This window comes from Euphorbia lathyris, chromosome 8 (assembly GCF_963576675.1).
Source record: "Euphorbia lathyris chromosome 8, ddEupLath1.1, whole genome shotgun sequence".
Lineage (NCBI taxonomy): Eukaryota > Viridiplantae > Streptophyta > Magnoliopsida > Malpighiales > Euphorbiaceae > Euphorbia > Euphorbia lathyris.
The window spans coordinates 15,236,750-15,261,789 of record NC_088917.1 but is presented as its reverse complement, the minus strand read 5'-3'; the positions used below and the strand labels follow the sequence as shown (position 1 = coordinate 15,261,789).

Genomic DNA, 25,040 nt, shown 5'->3' with positions numbered 1-25,040 from the left:
AGCATTTTGGCTTAAAGGAGGTGATTGTAATTTCAAATTTTTCCAAGCTTGTATGTGAGGCAGATTAAATCAGAATAGAGTTAGTCGTATTCGTGGTGAGGATGGGGTTTTGGTGGAAGGTCAGTATAACTTGGGCTCAACTTTAAAAGACTATTTCACTCAAGTTTTTGCTCCCAGCGGTAACACTGATTTCTCTACAGTCTCTGTTCTTGATGAAGTTGTAACTTCTAACATGAATGCTATTCTAATTGCACCATTTTCTGTTGATGAGTTCAAAAGTGCTGTTTTTGAAATGCAGGCTGATAAAGCTCCTGGACCTGATGGTCTAAACCCAGGTTTTTATCAACACTTTTGGGATTTGTTAGGTGATGATGTTTTTCTTGCTTGTTCTGGTTGGTTAAATAGAGGGGAATTTCCGGCTAATCTTAACGATACTATTATTACCTTGATTCCTAAATGTGAAAATCCAAAATGGGTAAAGGATCTGAGGCCAATTGCCTTATGCAATGTGCTTTACAAAATTATTGCTAAGGTTTTGGCAAACCGGCTTAAAATTGTCCTTCCTGATATTATATCAGAGAGTCAGTCTGCTTTTGTTCCTGGTCGTTCTATCATTGACAATGTGTTAGTGGCTTTTGAGTCTATACATTTTATGAAACGACGGAATAGGGGAAGTGTTGGCAATGTAGCTTTTAAAATCGACATCAGTAAAGCTTATGATAGAGTTGAATGGGGTTTTTTACAAGATGTGTTGGCTCAATTAGGTTTTCATTCGCAGTGGATCTCTTGGTTAATGCTTTGTGTCACTACTGTTTCATACTCTATTTCTGTTAATGGGGAGTTGGTTGGTCCAATAATTCCGGGCATAGGTTTAAGACAAGGGGATCCTTTATCTCCTTATTTGTTTATTCTTTGTGCTGAGGTTTTCTCCAAAATGATATATCGTGCTGAATTGGATGGTATGATTCATGGTTGTCGTATCCATAGAAGAGCTCCGTCTGTGTCCCACCTGCTCTTTGCTGATGATTCTTTTTTGTTCTTTAATGCTACTAAAGATGAGACTATAGTGGTCAAGGATATTCTTAGGAGATATGGAAAGACATCGGGGCAAGCAATCAACTTACAAAAGTCTAGTATCCTCTTTAGTCCCAATGTAAATGAAGTTCTGCGATTAGAGATTAAAGCACTTCTGAATGTAAGTCTTCCTCTTGACACTGGTAAATATTTGGGTTTGCCTTCTCTGATTGGGCGGTCCAAAGCAGCTATCTTCAGTTTTCTAAAAGAGCGTCCGAGAAAGAGGTTTAACAGTTGGAGGACAAAGTTCTTATCTTGTGCTGGTCGTGATATTCTTTTAAAGTCTATTGCGCAGGCGATTCCTACCTATTGCATGAGTGCTTTTCTTCTTCCTAGATCTTTATGTGATGAACTTCAGCGTATGATGAACTCCTTTTGGTGGGGTATGAAAGGTGATGGCAAGAGAGGAATTCACTAGTTTGACTGGAATCATCTATGTGGTACCCGTGAAAGCGAAGGCTTGGGTTATAGAGATTTGTTTTCATTTAATCTCTCTTTGTTGGGGAAGCAAGGTTGGAATTTCATACACAGCCAGAATACTTTGGTAAGTCGTATTTTTAAAGCTAAATATTTTCCACATGAGAACTTTCTTTCCTCTAAATTGGGTTCTAATCCCAGCTATGTTTGGAGGAGTATTTGGGCTTCTCGTGATATTCTGTGTTTGGGATTAAGATGGCGAGTTGGTACTGGTGAAATTTTTTTGTATGGAAAGACCCTTGGCTTATTTGTGATGATGGTTTTATTCCTAGCCAAGGGGCTGATCCTACTTTGCTGAATGAAAGGGTATCGGATTACATAATTCAAACGGAACGTCGTTGGGATCGAGACAAAGTTATCTCTAATTTTAATACTGTGGAGGCGAAAATGATAAATGCGATGGTTTTGCCTTTCATTCCAAGGGAAGATAAACTGATCTGGCATCATTCTAAAAATGGTTGTTACTCATCAAAAACTGGTTATAAAGCTTATGAGGCTAGGTATCGTGGTCGGAATGCTGTTCAAGGTTGGGATAAATTTTGGAAGTTGCAGGTTCCCCCTAAAATCAAATTCTTTTTGTGGAAAGCTGTGAAAAATTGCCTACCTACTCGGATGAGACTTCAAAGCAAAGGTATGGTGATGAGGACATCTTGTCCCTGGACGCGAGGCGTGAGAGAGGACACGCGGAGCGTGAATCCGGGGCCGAGAGAGAGGAAGAAACCACGCGAGAAGGGGGTCATGTGGGCAGTCCACACGGGACGTGTTGTCTAGTACGCGGGGCGTGGATCAAGCCTTCGGAGAGAACCAGTTCCAGGAGCTCATGTACGCGGGGCATGCCTCCTAATACGCGGGGTGTACCTCCTCATACACGGGGCGTGTCTCCTCAGGCGCGGGGCGTGCAAGACCACTTTCGGAGCATTCAAACTCAGAGACGCTTTCACGCGGGGCGTAGTACGTGACACGCGGGGCGTGTTTCAGCTGAAGAATACTTCCTCCCCAAGTTCTCCATACTTGGGACCACTCCCTATTTACAACTCTACCACTCCTTATTTACAAGCATGCCACCCCTTTACCATTAACCCTTCTTTACCCTTTATATTTGTATTGTAATTAGTAGATAGTTTACCCTTTTTGTAATTTGGCAATTAGGTTTTTTAGATGCTATAAATTCATCTCTTTCTCTTTGTAATAGAAGAACTTTTATGAAATCAAATATATATCTTCTTCCTTGTGAAGTTTGTTAAGGTTTTCACCTTCAACAATGGGGGATTTCATATTCCTATGGATTTAGTCCATGAATTAGGATCCACTCCTTCTAGTTTAGCTAGATAAGTTGTTAGCCTTTGTGAGTTTACGGTTTAAAACTCTCAGTGGATTCCGCGCTGCATCATTTGGTATCAGAGCCGATCGTTTTCCTTGAACGGAGACTTCTTTCGACTATGGTTCAACCGAGTTTATCACCAGCTTTAAAGGAATGTCTTAGAGCCGAGCTGAGGAAGACGGAGCTCCTATGTGACAAAATGCTAAGAAGGCTAAGGGAGGACTTGGAGCATGGAGAGATGAGGAGGCTCCAAAGGGCAACCACTACTTTACCTCCTAAAGATCCATCACTAATCTTTTCTCCATCACATGTGGTAAAGGTAACTCCTAAGCTTCCAATCTCTAATATTGAAGTTTTGGATATTCCTATTGTTATGGAAGATGTTGGTGATGTTGTTTGTGATGATGAAGTGGATTTAGATTCTTCTTGTGAAATTATTGATAATGAAATTGTGGAGGAGGATTTAGATTCATTTGTGGATGAGGAGGAGAGGTTGTTTGTAGGTAAGGATGTTGGGGAGACCCATATTGCAAGGGATGCTTCCCATGTATTTGATGAAATACCCCTTAAGCATAACCTTGTTTGTATGGTTGAGGAAAGTGGGGGTATTATTCTTGAGGAGGGGAAGAATGGCTTGGGGCTTGTTGATCTCTTTGAGGCAAATGAGGAAGTCACACTATGTGTAGAGATTGATGACTATGGTGATGGGAGAGATGTTGGTGGTTCTACCATATTGGGTAGTAGTAAGTCTTTTGAGTCAAGTGGCTTAGCACGTGAGTTAGTCGGCTTGAGCTATCGAAGGAAGCAAATGGAAACGATAGGTCGTGGGAAGAGGCGGATTGGGAACGAAAAGGGAAGTGAAATCGCCTATGATCATGAAGAAGATGAGATAGAGAAGGGAATTGAGGAGGATGAGCGTCGAAACGTTGAATGGGACCGGTATGGGGTCGTTTATGAAGAGGATGAAGGTGGAGTTTACTATGATGAGGGTGAGCTTCGACACGTTGAGTGGGATCAACGTGAGGCTCCTTATGAAGATGCGGAAGGTAGATTCCATTGTGATGATGAATTGGAGGACGCTGAACGGGACCATAATGTGGATAACTATGATTATGAGGGGAGTAGGTTCCGTCATGAGAGTGAGTTTGGGAACATTGGGTGGAGCCAAAACGAAGAAACTTATGATAGCAAAGAAGGTGGGCTCCAAGATGACGATGAATCAGAGAGTGTTGAGTGGGGCCAAGTTACTAAAGCGGCAACTCTAGGAGTCGGGAGATTGTTAATCCAAGGCAATGAAGGAGTCGATACAAGTGTCCTTGGGATCACTATGGAGTGGGTTGACAAGTGCCACCGGGATATTCCATTTGAGGTCGGCTATGAGTGGAATGAAGTTTTGGCCAACGTCCATGTTCGTAAAGTGGAGATTGAGGAGGACCGGGGTTGGTCGATTCGACATGTCGTGGAAGTGTGGAGGAGCTTCCAATACATTGGGACGGATTGGTTTGATCAACTTCGTCGAGATATTCCGTTCGATGTCGGTCGGATATTGAGGCGAGTCTTATGGGGGATGAGCACCGAGGGCAAGACACGAGTTGAGGTGTGGGAAGAGTGCATAACGAGAGGGAGAAGCCGACAATATATGGAGTGGCTAACCCCTACCGAGCACAAGTCTTGTTCTATAGTTGAGTTGGGGTCCAACTCTTTTGAAGAAGAGGAGAATGATGAGGACATCTTTTCCCTGGACGTGGGGCGTGAGAGAGGACACGCGGAGAGTGAATCCGGGGCCGAGAGAGAGGAAGAAACCACGCGAGAAGGGGGTCACGTGGGCAGTCCACGCGGGACGTGTTGTCTAGTACGCGGGGCGTGGATCAAGCCTTCGGAGAGAACCAGTTCCAGGAGCTCATGTACGCGGGGCGTGCCTCCTAATACGCGGGGCGTACCTCCTCATACGCGGGGCGTGTCTCCTCAGGCGCGGGGCGTGCAAGACCACTTTTGGAGCATTCAAACTCAGAGACGCTTTCACGCGGGGCGTAGTACGTGACACGCGGGGCGTGTTTCAGCTGAAGAATACTTCCTCCCCAAGTTCTCCATACTTGGGACCACTCCCTATTTACAACTCTACCACTCCTTATTTACAAGCATGCCACCCCTTTACCATTAACCCTACTTTACCCTTTATATTTGTATTGTAATTAGTAGATAGTTTACCCTTTTTGTAATTTGGCAATTAGGTTTTTGAGATGCTATAAATTCATCTCTTTCTCTTTGTAATAGAAGAACTTTTATGAAATCAAATATATATCTTCTTCCTTGTGAAGTTTGTTAAGGTTTTCACCTTCAACAATGGGGATTTCACTATTCATATGGATTTAGTCCATGAATTAGGATCCACTCCTTCTAGTTTAGCTAGATAAGTTGTTAGCCTTTGTGAGTTTACGGTTTAAAACTCTCAGTGGATTCCGCGCTGCATCATATGGAACTATCTTTATCTTGTTTATTTTGTGATGAGGAAGTCGAACATGATTGGCATTTATTTTTAGATTGCACTTTTTCCGGGGAATGTTGGCATGCGGCTGGGATGTCCATGCCATGGAATAGTTCTACTGAGTTTGGAGATTATATATTAATGTTGTGCAGTAGCAGATCTTCTCAATGGCTTGTTAATATGGCAATTGTTTTATGGTGTATTTGGGGGGTCCAGAATGATTGTTTGTGGAATAACAATAGGAAGCCTGCTGATTTGGTAGTGCAGCAGGGGCTGCTGTTTCTTGCATCTTGGAAACAGCAGCAAACTCACTCGAGATCTTTTCCAAGGATATCTGGTGCAGTGAGTAGTGCGGTGAATAGGTGGGTTCGCCCTGCTGCCGGTTTTATTTCTTGCGCTGTGGATGCCTCGATGTTCCAGGAGTCCAATCAGTTTGGGTGGGGAGCTATAATTCGTGATGATCAAGGCCAGTTTATTGTGTGTTCCAACGGTTATACATACGGTAAGCACTCAGTAAAATCTGTTGAAGCCCTTGCCCTTTTAAATGCTTTAAAGCTGATCTCCCATCTTGATTTGCAAAATGTAATTTTTGAAACTGATTCAAAAATTGTTGCGGACTGTGTTAATTCCGTCTCCATTGATTTCTCCGAGTTTGGTGCTATTATTTTAGATTGTAAACATTTGTTGTCCAGTCGTACCGGTTGTCGGGTGACTTTTTATCCTAGATTAGCGAATAGAGCGGCTCACTGTGTAGCTAGGAGAGCTCTTTCCAATGCTAATTCTTTTATTTTATTCATTGTTCCTGATTTTTTTTGGAGTCTGTACTGAATTCTGAGCTTGCTCCGGATTAATAATACTTCTTTTTCTCTGCAAAAAAAATATTATTAATTTATCGAGGATTAATTTAATAAACTGTAACCTAATCAGTTTATTAATTTAGCCATTTTTTAGAAGGAGGTTAATAGAAGTAAATGAAGGTTAATGGAATTAAATATTTACTTCCTCTAACCTCCAAATTGAGGATTAATGGAAGTAACATACAAATTTTTAAAATTTATTGTCTTTACAAATTAAATTTAACTTTCATTCGCTTTCATATTTAAACTTCAAAACAAAGTTAAACATTTAACCTTATTTATATTATATATCTAAACAAAGTTAAACATTTAACCTAATTTAGATTCTCTAAACTCGCAAACAAACCTTTGGATTCCCTCCTCATTGTCTCCTTTAATTCTCACCTCCAAACTCAAAAAAAAAAAAAAAAAAAAAAAAAACAATCGAGTAACAAAAGACGTGGGAAATCACAATCTCGTTTAGTTTAGAGCTAAGGTTCATTGTAGAGATAAAAATGGGCATAGAAGAACAAGTTACTGGTTCATCATCCTTTTCAGGTCCTGCTTCTTCCTGAATCTATCTATCTATGCATTTTTATGTTCATTATTGCAAAACTGACTTTATTGTTGTCTGGAAGGTCGATGTCAGAGAATGCTTTATGGCATAAGGGATTTGTTAGACGAAGAATTAGAAAAATGTGTAAACGGATTTAGTGAAAATAATTTTATGGGGAAATTCCAATTTGGAGAAGTTTATCGCGGAAATTATGAAGGAGTTGATGTGGTTGTGAAGATTTGGAAAGAAGAAAAGCTTCCAGGGGAAAACAGAGGCAGATTGGAAGTAAACGCCTAATTGACATCCTGCTTCAATTTATTAATAGGATGAACTCAGCTTACACGAATATTTTTCAGTGTATGAATTCCATCCGAATCTGGCCAAGTTGCGACATCTCTGTCGTGGCCCCAAAAATCTGGCTGCCCTTTATTATCTGAATCCGATCGCAATCGACACACTACATAATCTCATTGAAAAAGGTATTGATTATCAGAGTTTTATTTTGTTTTTTCTTTTCCAAGTTCTGAATATTTAGAAACTCGTTCTAAATTAGGTATATTTTAGTTTACTCTTGAAAACAATTATATAAACTCATTATTTGCATTTTTAGATACTTTTACATGGGCCCTAAGGATCAAGGTTGCTTTTGGGATTGCTTCTTTGCTCCGGTATATGCATTCTCCGCATCCTAACTGTCCAAGTGATGTGCCATATTTGATTCGCAATATAGATGCTGCTCATATATTGGTTGATCAGGTTGGTTTTTTTCTTTTGAGGTGGATTAACTTTTCAGTAGTTTGGCAATTTACTTCTGTATGCATTTAGAGATAGGGCTATAGCATGAACCTGATACCCTTGCAGTTATTTGCATACAATTGTATCTTCCTACAATTGTTTTTTCTTTAAATATCTTTTCATATTTATTCTATTTCACTTGTTAGGATTACGAGGCACTGTTATTTGACTTCAGTATGATATCTGGTGGTATTCTTACTGATAAAAGAGAGCTTCTGAATCAATACATACAAGGCTCTTGCGGATACAGTGATCCAAATTGTACTCGAACAGGTAGTTTACTATCATATCATATTTACCCTTTTTTATTTGAAGGGTCTTATCGACCTCTGTATTGTGAAAATATCAACTTTCTTGATTTTGAGTGTAAGTTGTGTTAAATAGCTTAAATGCCAAATAGCTTAAATGCCCTCATTGACCAATACTTATTCACTTCATTAATAGCTATAATACGAGGAAAATACCTAGATATAATGGATAGTTACACAGGCGCGCACGCGTACGCACACCAAAAAAAAAATCTAGAAGTGCAAAATGAGAATGACCACGTTGTCCATGATTTTGGAGATAAACCATCAAAATACTTAATGTACTGAATTGTATGCTCATTAATTTCATTGTGGCACCACCTTTTCTAACAAATTTTCTTAATGTCACAAAAATAATATTCTTTTATGCCCTCCCTTGTTGGTACTTTTCCATTGTACGACTGCCAACAAATTCTCTTCAGTAATTAGTTTACATGTTGCAAATGTCTTTCTTCATTCTTCTAGTGTTATGCTTTCTGTGTACATCGCTTGTATTTATTCTCTTCAAGCAATTTGCAGTATAGGCTTGAGTTCCTATTATTTATCTAAATTTTTGTCATCTAGTCTAGGTATCACCATACTCTTATTAGTCGTTATAAACTGTGTTTGTTTAAATCTAATTTCAAGTTTTGGAACCTCTCGCTGAACAAGTTAATTTGAACATGTAGGTAAATGGTCGGATAGCTGTGATATTTTTTCTTATGGTGTTGTGCTATTGTCTTTAATAAGCAAAAGAGTCTACAAAGATGATGGTGACAGTACTGATGCGCCGTTTGTTTATGCATGGGCCAAGAATGAGCACAAACAACAAAACTCAGTAGCTAGTGGTAAATTCAAGTCTTGGTTGGTGCACGATAGCCTAAAGTCAGATCCAGATTTTAATTTCGATGATGCAGTTACAATTACCAACTTAGCAATGAGGTGTGTTAAAGACAACCCTCAGCAACGACCAACAATGAAACAAGTTGTTAGACAAATGCTGAATTTGCATATTGTTAAACAAAATGCCAACACGTGGGAGTGTTGTCGGATGCTTGATGGGGTTAACAAGATTCACCAATCATAGCGTTTACCGAAGGACAATCGAGGTACTTTCGACTATCTATTAGACCTTAGTTTTAATATAATCATATAATGGTATCCTAGTAACAAGCAATAGTGTTAATATAATCAGTTGTTGGAAGTTTAAATTGGAGAAACTAGTTGAATAATAGGAAATTCTCCTTATCTATTTTTTTTCTTTCTCTTTTACAAAATCCAAGCATGAACTGGAAACATATACCATGCTAGTATAGCTGTGATAATTGGACGCGAAGAAACCCCAAATGGTGCTATAGTATTAGTGGTTCCACTAACTCTTTTCTGATTGTAGGGTAATTTTTCTTTTAACTTTCTTTTTATGCTTTCACTGGTAGCTTCCCTTTTGCTTTTTAAAAGTGTATTTTTGAAGTGCTAGTTTAAAAATTGCAAACTCCACAGTTTTTTCAGTGTTTTTTAATGTTGATTATGCTTTGTTTAAAGACACATGTTTTCTTGTAAACTTTTTTTTGTAGTTTGTAAATGTTTGTGGCTTTATTGGACAGTGAAGCTATATCAGCAACCTTCGAGATGGCATCGGGGCATACTGATTAACCGTTTCAATGATCGAATGTGCAACCGCACAATTAAAGGCTCAGGTCAAAGCCAAGCAAGTAAGCATATAGTGTTAATGCAAAAGCATATAGTTTCTTTCTAATAATATTGCTATCGTGTGATAATATGCCTTAATTGTCTAGTACTAAAATCACAAACACATGTTTTTTTTAGTGTTTTTTTGTTAAAGTTTCTCTAGTATTTGCATTTTAGTTCAACAGCTCTTTAACAACTTCTTTGCTTATGTATTATGCAATTTAATGTAAAAGGATTTGCTAGACGTTCTATTTCTGGGCTTAAAAGGTGTCAATAGAGTCATTCAACATTTTTTTTCTGGAAAAGGAAAGTATATCTTGAGAGTTGTTTTTTTTTTTTTTCCAATTTATGCTCATGATTCTAATTTCTGTCACAGGGGTTAAAGGGTTCTCTAGTAAAGCCCTGATTAAGGCAACTGATAGTTTCAGCGAAGAGAATCTCATTGGAAAGTATCAATTTGGGAAAGTGTTTCGTGGAGAGATAAAAGGACAAAAAGTGACTGTGAAGATATGGGAAACCATTGTAGATAAGGGAGTCCATCGATTTGGTAACGAAGACCGGTTAAGGGTATGTTGCAGCACTATATAAGAAAGTCTTGTGGTTTTTAATGGTCACCTTTAATGCACATTTCTTGGCTTGGCTCACATTGAATAAATATTTCAGGATGAAATTTCTTTACTTCAACACCCTCGGCTGTTAGGTGATCCTAACTTGGTGAAGATGATTGGATATTGCTTTGAAGGAGAAACACTTGGTGCTGTTTATGATTTGGATCCACAGGATAGTCTACATAATCTTGCACCCAAAGGTACTGCTTATTATTGATATGGTTTTTGTCTGGTCACTTGGGAATAATGAAACGGCATCAGTTGTAATCCTAATAATGTGTTTAAGCATGTTAAACAGGCTGTTAGAGTACATACTTTAGGTGGTCATAGTTCATAATGTGAAAGCTGTGATTATAATTTTCATTTCCCTTGCTTCCAATGAGATTACTTGGACTTGAAATTAGTTGTTTTTCTGATAATGTTAATTCTCTTGAAATTAGCTGACGATATTGCTTCTTTAGTTTCTTAGTAAAATTTCTTTCCTACCTGTAGATGAGTTCAATTGGCTTCAGAGAATGAAAGTTATTTACGAACTTGCCAACCTGCTTGAGTTTCTTCATACTCCAATTCCGGCACCCCATGTGCCGTATAGAGTTGGCAACATTGATGCTGCCCATATAATACTTGACAAGGTCTGTATATATTTGCGCTTCTTTGATTTTTATATCTGTTTATCTGTTTATGAACAACTTTGATACATGTAGGAGTACAGCCCAAAATTGGCTGATTTTGGGATGACTGTTGGTGGAATCATTCTTAGCCCGCGAGCATTAAGAATGCGTATTCTCCGGGAACGGTTTGGCTACATGGATACGAGCAGAGCAATGCCATGGGAACGGCGTAATTACATGGGGGGTAAGGACAAAGGTATGCCATCAGCACCGTGATTTAGAATTCTGTTTTTCTGTATATAATGTTGGAAAATTTACAAGTTTGCTAAAACCATGCACATGCACAGGTGGTGTCTTTGAAGGACGGGATATTTTTGGATTTGGTTGCATACTCTTATGCTTGATACACAAAAGGGTTCCGACGCTAGATGGCGCTGAGGATGATAGATTTGTTCCCGATTATGCGGCCCAGGATGCATATGAAGAATATTATGAAGAAACTGGAATTTTAAATGGATTTTCTTTTGTGCACAAAAGCCTAGAAAGGAACATGGTTTCATTGAGAAAGATGGATTGGAACTTACGGAGTTGGGGATGGAGTGTGTAGATGCTAGTGTTTATAGTCGCCCTTTAATGACGGAGGTTGTCAAGAGATTGGGGAATTTACATGTTATTCGAAAGCATGCTGAAGAAATGGGCATCCAGGAAACGCTTTAGGTTCAACTACTCTAATTAACTGATCTATATAAACACATAGATAGTACTACAGTAAAACTTATATATAGGAATACTCTATATAGGAATAAACTCTATTTTGTTATAAAACCCTCGGTCCCAATTTGGTAATAACCTCTATTACCAAACTCTCTTTAGTAATAACTTTTCAATTGTTATACAAATAGTCCAGTCCCAAATGTATTCTTATATATGCCATGTAGATTGGGATTATTTATATTTGTTTTTATTAAATGAAAACCTTGGATTATCTATACTTGTTTTTATTAAATGAAGGCTGGCATATTTGAACCTTGCTTCCTATTATTTGCATTCCATTCCAGCTAAGTCCATTGTTACAAGAAAAGTATATGGATTTTGATATTTACTAATGATTTCTTTCTAAATCAATGCATACAATACACATTTTTGTCTTTGTGTATAATCCATATTAGACCTGTTTATGAATTGGGCTGGGAAACTGATTCCCAAACCCAGGCCAACTAATATAAATATACTTATGTTCAGTTTTAGTTAACAAAAACCAATTTTCTAAAACCAATTTTTTTTTTTATCATATATTAATGATCTAATATGAAATAATGGTTCAACTAAAGTTTGATTTCATTTAGACTAACAAATTGAAAATCTAATAAAATATTACCACTATTATCACTACAAGAAAAAGCGGATTTAATGATGGGAAAACAAATCCCAAACCCAACCCTTTTATGTACGGGTTTATACGGGTTTGGATCAGATCGATTAAATGAAAATATAAATATCCAAGTCCAATCCATAAAAAACGGGTTTGGATGGACCAACGAATTTATGAACAGGTCTAATCCATATTCATGTGCTTTATACCAATCTAATTCATATTTTAACGTTAGCAAGCAAAGAAAAAAATTAAACAAGATTCTTAGAATCTAAAAATTAGAAGTTTCAAAGTGCAAATTGAGAAAAAAAATTAAACAAGATTCTTAGAATCTAAAAATTAGAAGTTTCAAAGTGCAAATTGAGAAAAGTAAATTCTTCAACTTTAAATTTTTTTTTGTAAAAATAATGATTTTTCTTAATTTGATTCCAATTATTATTTAAGATAGTTGTAAAAAATTATTAAAAAGTGCATTTAGCCAAATAATGTTTTAGTTTGATATAAATCAAAATCAGAACTTGACATAATTGTAGATAGTTTTTTGAATGTGAGTTTATACGTAATTTCTCGAATCTAAATCCATTTTAATTGTATCGCTTAGAATACGCACATGCGTAGGAAATAATGTTCATGATATGCTTCGATTAACCCTTTTAGCGGATATGATATATATGCCAATTAAGTCACCTTTTTAATTTTATTAAAATGGACACTATACATATAGTAAAACTTTCATAAACTAATACTCGATAAATTAATAACCTCTTTAAAATAGTAATTTCTTCTGGTCCCAGTTTGGGTCAGTTCACTAAATTAACACTCGATAAATTAATATCTCTATAAATTAATAAAATTTCATGGTCCCAACTTTATTAATTTATAGAGATTTTACTCTAGATTTCATATGATACCGTACGTATGTAACATGCATGGTTCAAAAATAAAAAATAAATCAATTCTCTCGAATTAATAAAATTAACCAAATTAATTTGAACTGATGTGAGAACGTCATTTGAATTTATAATTAAGTTAATTCTAAATAATATGAAAACGTTGTCAGAATTCGGTAATAAACCCTAAATATCCAAATCTATACCCACTTGTTAATATTCCAAATTAACCCCTATCGATTTCGTCCATCCAATATACCCCATGTTCCAATTAATTAGAAAAATTAACCCCGTTTTATTTTAATTCATCAATTAAATCCCTCCACGTTCTGATCAGGCCCTTAATGATTTTAAGTAAGTTCAATCAAGTCCCTATTAATATTAATTACATATTACTCTCCATTTTTTTTTATTAATTTGTAAATTCAAACCCATCTATTTTACTCGTATGTATATGTTTATTCTTTTATTTACAAATCTGTAGTTTATTATTAATATTATTGTGATATATGTATGTAACATACCAATTAGTTTGTACATATGCAAAAAATAATTATCCTATTATTTTCCATTAGGCTAGCCATGTAATTGTAATTCAAAATTAGTTTAAATATTGACGATTTTATTTTCACAATTTTATTTTGTATTGATAATTATTGATTTAGTGAAGGTGTATAAATTTTAAATAGCTCATTATGTTTTAGATCATTTTTACTTATTCATGTAAAAATACCATCTTATAAAAATTCATTTTTCAGCATACATGTTACGATGTTAACTAAATCAGGTCGTAATATAAATGAACATACTATGTCCATGTGATGTGCATGATTTCAAAAGTAAAATAAATCCATTTAAAATATCGTCTTGAAATATTATAAATTAAACTTAGTTCAAATCGATGTGAAAACATTGCTCGAATTTATTAAAAATATTTAAAACATTCTTTATTAAAGTTCATATTTTATTCAGCATGTATGTGATACATGCAAAATTAAATTGGACTTTAATTTGGACAAATATAATTACACATATGTCATACGCGTAGTTCCAAAATAAAAATGAATCAACTCGAAATGTTTCGAGTCAATAAAAAATAGCAAGTTAATTTGAATTGATATGAGAAATACCATTTGAATTTATAATATACTAAAAAGATATTCCTCATTAGAATTTATATTTTTATCGTGTATGTAATACACATAATTCCAAATAAATCAGTTCGATATGTTATCTCGAATCAACTAATCAATTGATTCAAATCGATACGAAAATGTCATTTGAACTTAATAATACATTTAAAATACCCCTTTATTAAAATCCTTATTCTATTTATCGTATATATGATATACGTAAAATAAAATGAGATTTTAACGTAATTTCAAATTAAGACAAACTTAAACCCAGTAACCCTAAAAAACACGAATATCGGGTTTATATCCATGATTCAAAGCAAAACGAATAGCACCATGTAATATCATGATAGTATCAATACGTCAGGTGGGGTAGGATGAGATCACATCTCTTCCCTACACGTAACTGGAAAAATGAACCTTAAATCTCTCTGAATACCATTCTTATCAAAACCAAACCACACAGATTCAATCCACATAGATAGGGCGACCAATCATGCCTGCCCACACATTTTCAAGTGATGATTGACGGTGACTCGAAAACCTAAAACACGAAAAGCAGATCGAGCTGGCCATGCACCCCGACCTGAAGACCGAAAGCCTGGGTGCGACACCGTCAAACAAGGCATATCTCCATGATCTTTGGATGACTAGAGTGGCTTCCGTTTTATCGGTGAGGAAGCTCTCTGCTTTCTAGGTAGAGGTCGAGGATGAGGCTTTGGGCTTTTCCAGGTAGAGGGACATTATGGAGTCCTTAGCTTTGTAAGGGTTGGACCTAACCCATATCCCTTATCACCTTTTATAGAGCTTTATTAGTTCATGATTGCTTATGGGCTTTGCTTATAGATGGGTCTGCTTGTTAGTGATGGGTCTGGTGGGCTTGGCTCACATTCCTCATCAATTAGTCCCCTCCATTTTTCGTATTGTCGGGAGGGTCGAACCATTTATGTGAGAGAATGGAGGATTCGGCTTTTGGTGCTCTGTTTGCCTTGTCAACGCGGGGGATATGGGTAGGGAATGTGTAGCTTGTTTAAGGTCTTCTTAGTGGCTGCTAGTTGACTGCAACTTTAAGAGGCGTGTGTTAAAGTGATGCATGCATCATTTAAGAGTTCCTGGAAAATGGCAGAACTTGGTAGACACGTGGTGGTGCCGCCTAGAGTGTTGCTTTACTCCATAGTGACCTTTGGTATGGTCACTCATGACTATAAATAAGAGTGTTTTTCCTGTTGAAATAAAGGTTTGCAATATGCTTTCTTCTCAATTTCGAAAGAGAGTCTACTTAAGAAAAGTTTGTTCGTGTTGGTTGTCTGGGCTATGATTATTGGTCGATGATTGGTTGAAGGGTTGCCTTAGTTTGACTCATAGTTTAAGTTTCATTCTTGCTAACGTACTCCCAAACAGGATACTCAACATGCTAGCTACATCACTGCACGAGTTGATATGCAAATGTCCAATATCTATCATTTACGGCTAGGACTATTGGGGTGTCTAATCCTATTCGTTCTCCTAACTTTCGTCTTTCAGTGTCAATGTCGGTCCATTAGAGTGCTTTCACTGTTGGTGCTCTTTCTAGTGTCTACGCATTTCACAGCTCCATCCAAAATTAATTCCCTCTTCCCCTACCGTACTCCAGCCTAGAAGTTTCCAACGCTTGTCCACGGTTGAGCCCTGGGATTTGATGCACTTAAATGCTTTACGTTGAATCATTCCAAATAACACTTGCATCCTCTGATTAACGCAGGTGAAACCCCCCCCCCCCCCCCCTCCCCAAAAAAATAAAATTAAAATCATGGGACTTTCCACTTACTAACTGTGATTAACGACACAAATAAGAATGAATTTCAGTAACTTTCTTTCCTTCTTCGCCTCCATCTCTTTCCTGCACTAGCTCTTCTCTCCAGTGAACCTCTAAAAACTTTTCCTCCACCTTCAACAGCGACAGGTCCAGTTTCCTTCTATTCAATTTAATTTTTCATTATTATATTCTTAGTTCTCTCCTCTACTTTCCCATGTTCATCAATTCAACAACGACAGGTCCAGTTTCCTTTTATTCTATTTAATTTTCCATTATTACATTATTAGTTCTCTGTTTGTGAAATTAGGTCCAATTTCCTTCTATGCTATTTAATTTTCCATTATTATATTCTTAGTTCTCTATTTGTGAGATCTTTAAGTTGGAGGTAGATCTGAGATTTCGCTTCTACAAGGATGTACAAGTAGTTTCTTGTAAGAGTCTCAGCTGTCACATCTTGAAATAAAAATTACAACGTTCTCTAATTTATTTTTATATACAAACATACAATTTCCTTCTATTCTATTTAATTTTTTATTATTATATTATCAGTTCTCTATTTGTGAAATTAGGTCAATTTCCTTCTATTCTATTTAATTTTCCATTATTATATTCTTGGTTCTCTATTTGTGAGATCTTTAAGTTAGAGGTGGATCTGAGATTTCGCTTCTACAAGGATGTACAAGTAATTCCTTGTAAGAGTCTCAGCTGTCACATCTTTAAATAAAATTTACAGTCTTCTCTAATTTATTTTTATATACAAACATACAATTTCCTTCTCTTCTATTTAATTTTCTATTATTATATTATTAGTTCTCTGTTTGTGAAATTAGGTCCAATTTCCTTCTATGCTATTGAATTTTCTATTATTATATTCTTAGTTCTCTATTTGTGAGATCGGGTGGATATGAGATTTCGCTTCTATAAGGATGTACAAGTAATTTCTTGTAAGTGTCTCAGCTGTCACATCTTGAAATAAAAATTACAGCATTCTCTAATTTATTTTTATATACAAACATACAATTTCCTTCTATTCTATTTACTTTTCCATTATTATACTATTAGTTCTCTGTTTGTGAAATTAGGTCCAATTTCCTTCTATTCTATTTAATTTTCTATAATTATATTCTTAGTTCTCTTTTTGTGAGATCTTTAAGTTGGAGGTGGATCTGAGATTTCGCTTCTACAAGGATGTACAAGTAATTTCTTGTAAGAGTCTCAGCTGTCACATCTTGAAATAAAAATTACATCATTTTCTAATTTATTTTTATATACAAACATATATATCAACAAAATGATGAACTGCTTATCAAAATATATTTATTCCATTAGTTTGCCTCAACAACCATACAAAAACAGACAAAAGAAACTTCATGAAACTTTATTGCAATTGAATATCGAGACCTTCCTCTTCCGTGGTACTGTTAGTGGTTTCTCCCATATTAGATGTTATCCAGGAATTTTGTTCTGAGGACGGGCAATCCTGTGGTAGTCTTATTGCGGCCTCTTACTATTCATCCCGTCTCATCTTGATTTGCCATGTTAGCTTCACATGGAGCCTTTCTCTAATTCTAAAGGCTAGGGGAAGGAAGGCACTCATCAGTAAGCTTGGCTCCTTTCCTATTCAGTTTTGCTGTCTATAGGTCCCAACCGCCTGCGCTTACTTACTTCCATGCACAACCTAGTAGGAACGATTTCATCACCCCTCTCAGCCTGATAAGAAGGAAAACTCGTCATTACCTCCCTTTCCATATTACTTCCAATTAAAAAATGACTAAACATTTCATATGTACCCTCTGATTTTCTAGATGAAGATTCAAAAACAAAACCTAGCCTTTCAAGCACATTTCTTACTTGTCTTGCACACATATTAAACACAGTCATAGAAAAAGAAGAGGATTATTAGCCATAAACCATGTATATTCTTTGATAACCTAACCGTATTTGTCATTTTGGACCATCTGAAAACTCAAACAAATTAAAGAATTTGCTTGAAAAATATATCTATCAATAAAGAATTTGCTTGAAAAATATATCTATCAATAGACATAAAGATTCACACAATAGTTGTTAATTGAAGTTGGAGACATATTGAAGAAAATATTAAGGAGGTATTGAAATATTATACTTACAATGAAGTTTATTTCAGTTATAAATTATGTTATATCATTATTATTATTAATTATTATTATTATTATCAAGAAGTTATCTTTCCCCAGTTCTCTCGACAAAGAGATTGTAATCGTTTAATACGCTTGATAAGATGTTTTTTTTTTACAACCAAAGAAGCATATATTAAGAATCAAGAAGAAGCATATTACAAATAAAATCAAGGGGTACAGAAAACCACTCACCCCGATGTAAAGGTAAAATACTACTTCTAGCTAACAAATGAGCAACAGAGTTTGTAGAACGACAGACAAATCGAATAGAGCAATTAAAAAGCTCGTTCAATGAAAAATGACAATCATTGGCTAAGACGTTAAAAGGAGATGAAACCTCTAACGGGCGGGCCATAGACTGTACCACGATCAAAGAATCTGATTCAATGATTACATCCTTCCATCCGCATTCTTTAATCCAACTAAGAGCTTCACAGACCGATAGCGCTTCAATGAACGATGCATCATGGTAATTCTGCAAGATACCACTTTTAGCCTCGACAAATCGGCCCAACTCATCCCGAACGATACACCCAAACCCAGCCACATTCTCGTTTGCAAATGACGCACCATCCACATTTAGTTTTAGAAAGCCTGTTGGAGGACGCTGCCACACCGTCGGACTTGGCATAGCCGGACAGCCTGAAGGTGAAACCGATGCCTGTGCTTTCTTCCATGCCTGTAAAAAGGAACCGACCAAAAGGTACAGGACCGAGGCGTGTGAATCCTTCCGATTCCACACAATATCGTTTCTATAACACCAAATAATCCACCATAAAACCGCTACAAGCTCAACAAGCTCCACCGGTTTAGAAAAGATCCAGCCCCAATAATAAAAAATGTTATGAAATTGGGTTCCCACATTCCCAATAGGCGAGAGAGTCCAAATAGCTCGAGCCATAGTACATTTGAGAAAAATATGATAAGAATCTTCCACCGCCCCATGACAGAGCTCACATAAATCTGAGATAGGAACCCTACGGGCTTTCAGCGCGACTTTAGAAGGGAAACAGCTAGCAAGAACCTGCCAAAGAAGGTTCTTAACTTTAGGGGGCACTTTAAGATTCCAAACTTTATTCCAAACTGGAGAATTATTGAACCAATTTGTTCCAAATCCAGCCATAAGTTTTCGGTACCCACTTTTAACTGTATAGTTGCCCCGTCGGTCGTCCTTCCAGTACCACCCATCATGATCAATCCGATTAGATAAAGGGATATGGAGAATAAGTTCTGCATCCCGAGGGACAAAAATGCCCGAAACTAACCCAACATCCCATGACCGTCGACCCTCCTCCATAAGATCAGCCGCCACTTCCACCCCTAAACCATCCAATTTTTCACTTTCAATATATGGGAAATGATCGTCAGGGAGCCACGGGTCATCCCAAATCCGGACCTCACCATCCGCCCCTACAAACCTGCGAATACCTGACTTTATCAACTCTTGAGCACCCATAATAATACGCCAGATAAAGCTAGGCCCATCAGATAACGATGCATCAAGAAAAGAGATATTCGGATAATAAAGAGCTTTAAAAACTCGTGCCACAAGAGACTCAGGATTTGAGCTAAGTCGCCAACCTTGTTTAGCCAATAAAGCTAAGTTGAAATTATGCAACTTCCTGAACCCCATTCCACCAAATTTTTTAGGGCAGCACAACTTATCCCACGATTTTCAGTGTAAACTACCTTTACCAGAACTATCTGATCCCCACCAAAAAGAATTCATCAACTTTTCAAGATCATCACAGATATTCATAGGAAATAGGAAGAGACTCATTGCATAAGTAGGAAGCACCTGCACAACAGATTTGATCATAATCTCCTTTCCTGCTCTTGATAGAAACCTGGCTTTCCAACTCTTTAATCTAGACCGCACCATGTCCTCAGCAAAGCCAAAAATCTGTGACTTATTCCTTCCTACCACCGAAGGTAGTCCCAGATACTTATCCAGGATGGCTACAGTGGAAACGCCCAAGATATTACTAATTTCTGCACCCCCACCATCTGGACAGTTTCGACTGAAAGATATAGAGGATTTTGATAAATTTATTTTCTGTCCAAAAGCACACTCATAGTCATTTAGAGCTTGTTTAATTGCTGAAGCTTCTGATCGATTGGCTCCAAAAAAGAAGTAACTATCATCAGCGAAGAACAGATGAGAGATTGCTGGCGCTTGGTCCGCAACAACACAGCCTTGGATCCGACCCTCTGACTCTAGCCGAGATAAGTAGAGAGAGAGACCCTCCGCACAGATAATAAAAAGATATGGTGACAGCGGATCCCCTTGACGGAGTCCCTTCTGTGGAACAATAGGGCCCACTACATGCTTCCCATGGACAACCCTATATTTAACCTTTGTAACGCACTGCATTAATAGGTTAACAAAGCTTGATGGGAAACCAAGTTTCAATAACATCTCCTGAAGAAATCTCCATTCCACCCTATCATATGCTTTAGACATATCAAGCTTAAGAGCATCCATACCACTTGAAACCCTTCTAGTCCTCTATTGGAGATAATGATTCACTTCAAATGCCAGCATAACATTATCAATGATTAGTCTGCCTGGGATAAAGGCACTCTGGGATGGAGATATAAGAACATGAAGGACTTTCTTTAACCGATTAGCTAAGACTTTAGAAACAATTTTGTAGATCACATTACAAAGAGCTATCGGTCTCAAGTCAGAAACCATCTCAGGTTTTGATTTCTTAGGGATTAATACAATATTAGTTTCATGAATCCCATCAGGCAACACTCTAGAATTTAACCATAACAAACAAGCTTCAGTAACATGACCTCCTACTACATCCCAAAATTTCTGATAAAACCCGGGGTTAAAACCATCAGGACCAGGGCTTTTGTCCGGGTGCATTGAAAACAAGGCTTCTTTAATTTCCACAGCATTAAAATCACCACAGAGCATATCACAATTTTCCACAGACAACTTCGGCTCCACATTTTCAATAATAGGACCCAAAACACAACCATTCGAGGAAAAAAGCTGGGAAAAGTAAGAGAGAATAACAGAGTCCAAACCTGCACCCCAGCTGCGCCATTCTCCATCTGCATCACGAAGCCTCTCAAAACTATTCTTTTTTCTCCTATTATTAGCAGCTGCATGAAAAAATTTTGAATTCATATCACCGCCAGCTAGCCACAATTTTTTTGCTCTTTGCTTCCAATACAATTCCTGTTGGTACATGATATTTTCCAGCTTTTCCCGAGCTTCTATGAGTAACGCCTGATCTGCCTCATCGACGCGATTCTGCAGCCTTTTAATCTCAGCTCGACAATCTACAAGTTTGGAAGAAAACCGATTGCGCAGCTCGGTTCCCAACTGATACAGTGCCTGCCCGCACTGCTCCAAACGAACCAAAATGTCAGCCTAGCCATTCACATTCCAAGAGCTTACAATCCGATCACGACAATCAGGTTCTTGAGTCCAGGCAGCTTCGAATCGGAACCGACGAACAAACACCCCTTCACTAGAGGTCGGACACAACACAAGAGTTGAATGGTCAGAGGCTGAAGCTTCCTCATTAATAACTTTGGCCGAAGGAAACAATTGAAACCAACTGGATGATGCTAATCCCCGATCTAACTTCTCTTCAACAAAATTATGATAGCCTCTGCTCTTTTCCCAAGTAAACGCATGCCCAATCATAGGGACCTTGAACAGATTACATTGCTCAATCACATCAGAAAAACCTTTAATTAAATTAGGTGGATGTTTGCGACCACCACTCTTCTCACTCTGTAAAGCCATGTCATTAAAGTCTCCAATAATTACCCAAGGCAAAGAATGATTACTAAACAGATCCCGGATCATCTCCCAAGAAGCTGACCTTCTAGAGTGCTCAGGAAAACCATAAAAACCGGTTAATCGATACTCCAGCAAACCTAGTAAAGAGACATTGATATTAATAAAATTTCTAGAAGCACGTAGCAAACTGGCTGAACCATTAATTTTCCAAAGTAAAGCCAACCCCCCACCTTGGTTAATAGGATCAATGAATAAGATGTTTATTCTTGAAGAATTTGGATTATGCTAGATACGAATTCAAAATGAAGGTAAATAAAAATAAATTTTGATGCTCAAAATCCTAAAAATGTACATTAATTATGGGATATTGAGATAATTGTTTTTGCAACATTGGCTTATATAGTTTTTAACTACTATATTGTGGTTTGTACAAAATTGTTAGTATTTCAAGAGTTTTTAAAAGAGGAAAATGAAACATCATCATAAAAAAAGGATAAATTCCAAAAACAACCCTTGTGGTTTGATGTTGTTAAAAAAAACCCTGTGGTTTGTTTTTACAAAAAAAAGGACTATGGTTTACGCCATTACCCAAAAAACGGAAAAGGGCTTAACACCGTTAAAAGTGCTGACGTGGCAAGGGGTAGAGTTGGATTTTTTTTTTAATTTTTCTTTTTTCTTTTTCTTTTTCTTCTTCTTGCTCTCCTCCTCCTTTTCTTCTTCTTCTTCTTCTCTACCCTCCTCATCTTCGCTGAGTCAAATTATGATTCCAGAAATTCTGGAAATTTCCAGAACGTTGAAATCCAGAAGTTCAATCTGAATCCTCCTTCTTCTCCTTTCGATTCTTATCCTCTCTATCCGACTCCGAGATCCAAACCTAGAGCCAGGAAAATATTTACTGTGATAAGATCTACAAAATGATTAAAAATAAAATTTCGAAAATCTGATTCTCATAAAACACAAAGGAAAGCAGCGGAAACATCTTGATGAGCGTATTGAAGAACGATTGCAAGAATTGAAGGCCATAAAAAATAGGTACATCGCAAAAACGAAACAGTACGACGAAAAAATCAGTAAAATCCAGAAAAAGATGTAAAAAACCAGTAAATCAGTCAGATTCTTAGAATGAGAAAATTAGCATCCAAATGGAAAGTAAGCATCCAAATGAAATCCTAAGCGTATTTTCAACAAAAAAAGGGACACGCATGGATCTGATGATCACTATTGCTAGATATTCAATCGCCAACAATAAACGAACCAAATCCCAACTCAATAACATACACAGAAATTAAAAACAGAAATGAAACGAAGAAAGAGGAAAGGTGAACGAATCAGTTGTTGTTGTGTGCCTGGAGAAAGCCGACGATCTCACGAGCTTAGAAGCCACTACCTTTTTTTTTATCTTCTCTTCTCTTCTCTTGGCTCTAGGTTTGGATTTCAATGGCTCTCCATGATAGTCGCAATTTCCCACCAATTCCAGCAATATACCCAGATATAAAGGCCAAGTTTCTCACAAGCTCAGACAAGACAAGGTAGATTGAATATGAAAAAATGGCGTTTCTATTTATACCAAAACATTGGGCGAAGAGAGGAGGACCGCGATTACGAGAACGGCGGAGAACGACAGAAAGATTTACGGGTCAAAGAGAGACAGAGCGAAGAAGGGGAGAAGAAGAAGATGAATTTTGATCAATTGGTTGATTTTGGAAATTCAGACAAATGAAATTTGTTTGACTCAGCGAAGATGAGGAGGGTAAATCAGAGAAGAGGAAAAATAATAAAAAAATAATAAAAAAATTAGTTTTTTCAATTTTACCCTTTGTCACGTCATCCAATCTAACGGTGTTAAGTCATTTTTCGTTTTTTGGGTAGCGGCGTAAACCACAATCCTTTTTTTTTTTGTAAAAACACACCACAGGGGTTTTTTTTTAACAACATGAAACCACAGGAGTTGTTTTTGGAATTTACCCTAAAAAAATTAAGAAATCAATTACTTTATATTGGAGTTTATATTGGAGATATTGTGATTATGTAGGAAAAGAGAGAGAAAAATATAAAATAAAAAAAATAGATGTTTTATTATTAAAACATAAAGTAAAGGGTAATTTTGGTATTTTAAAGATTATTTAGTATAATTTGACCATTGACCCAAGCATAAGGACTAATGAGTTAACAAAAACAAAAACTGAGGGACTATATAATTATTTCCAAAAACATAGTGACTAAGTAGTGTATTAGGTAAAAACACAGGGACCTTATAATTATTTACCCTAATTATAAAAGGTTTTTTGTACTGAGTGGTTACAATTGCGATTTAATTCTATTTAACTAAAATTAATGTATAAGCTTAATACTTCATTAAGAAAAAGTAAAAATTTTAATTAATGGGCAAAAAATATTTTCACTTTCCTCTTTATATGCTTATATCTTGACATTCTCTCTTATTTTCAAAAAAAAAAAATAAGAGAGAAGATAGTTCTCTCCTAATTATATTTTTGTCCCTTCATTTTGGTTTTCTATTCTTTTGTTTGTTTTCCTTGCTTACGAAATTCAAGAATATATAATTATTAGAAAATATTAATGAAATCAAATAAGTGATATCTGCGAGCGTTACTGATATTCTATAAAATAAAAGAATGAAGAACAAATTGATTGAATATCTTGATGAGATATTACAAGATAAAAATAGGAGAAATCATCACTTTAAGCTGATTCAATTGCATATATTGAGTTATTGTAGCATAATGAATAATTGAATTCAAATACTTGGTTATCATGAAATTCCATTAAGCAAAATGATTATCATCAAGATGAATTTGTGACTAATTCTTATGAATTTTTTTTATGTGTAACATATTGAATTGATAAAGTTTCTCCATGTGCAATTAGAAAAGTATTGATTGTAATAGTTTATAGCATAATATATTGATGTTACTTCCATTTTAATATAGATTGTAATTATTTTGTATCGTAGATATAATATTTAATTTTAATAGTTTAATTCAATTTTTGTTTAACATAGATTGTAATTCTTTTATATCGTAGATATAATATTTAATTTTAATTGTAGTTTAATTCAATTTTTGGGTTTTCATTATATTCTAATATATTTCTTAATTAATCTCCTATTTTATTATCATTGTTTCGTAGAATTCTAGTTATAAAAAATAGGGTAAATAATTATAA

At 36.3% G+C, this 25,040-nt stretch overlaps 1 protein-coding gene across 2 annotated transcripts; it reads left to right on the top strand.

Annotated features, from left to right (window-relative positions):
* Positions 1-6,695: 6,695 nt before the first annotated feature.
* Positions 6,696-11,722, top strand: LOC136203113 (receptor-like kinase LIP2). Of its 2 annotated transcripts, none has more exons than XM_065994173.1 (7): positions 6,696-6,751; positions 6,832-7,034; positions 7,075-7,228; positions 7,360-7,505; positions 7,691-7,817; positions 8,521-8,940; positions 9,436-9,544. In XM_065994173.1, the coding sequence occupies exons 1-6, from the start codon at positions 6,709-6,711 to the stop codon at positions 8,916-8,918; spliced, it is 1,071 nt and encodes a 356-aa protein (XP_065850245.1). In that variant the 5' UTR covers positions 6,696-6,708; the 3' UTR covers positions 8,919-8,940; positions 9,436-9,544. The 2 variants fall into 2 exon arrangements, with proteins under 2 accessions (XP_065850245.1, XP_065850246.1); XM_065994174.1 differs by lacking the exons at positions 6,696-6,751; positions 6,832-7,034; positions 7,075-7,228; positions 7,360-7,505; positions 7,691-7,817 and adding exons at positions 9,897-10,087; positions 10,184-10,328; positions 10,621-10,760; positions 10,833-10,995; positions 11,087-11,722 and having other exon boundaries at positions 8,803-8,940; positions 9,436-9,543.
* The last annotated feature ends 13,318 nt before the right edge of the window (positions 11,723-25,040 follow it).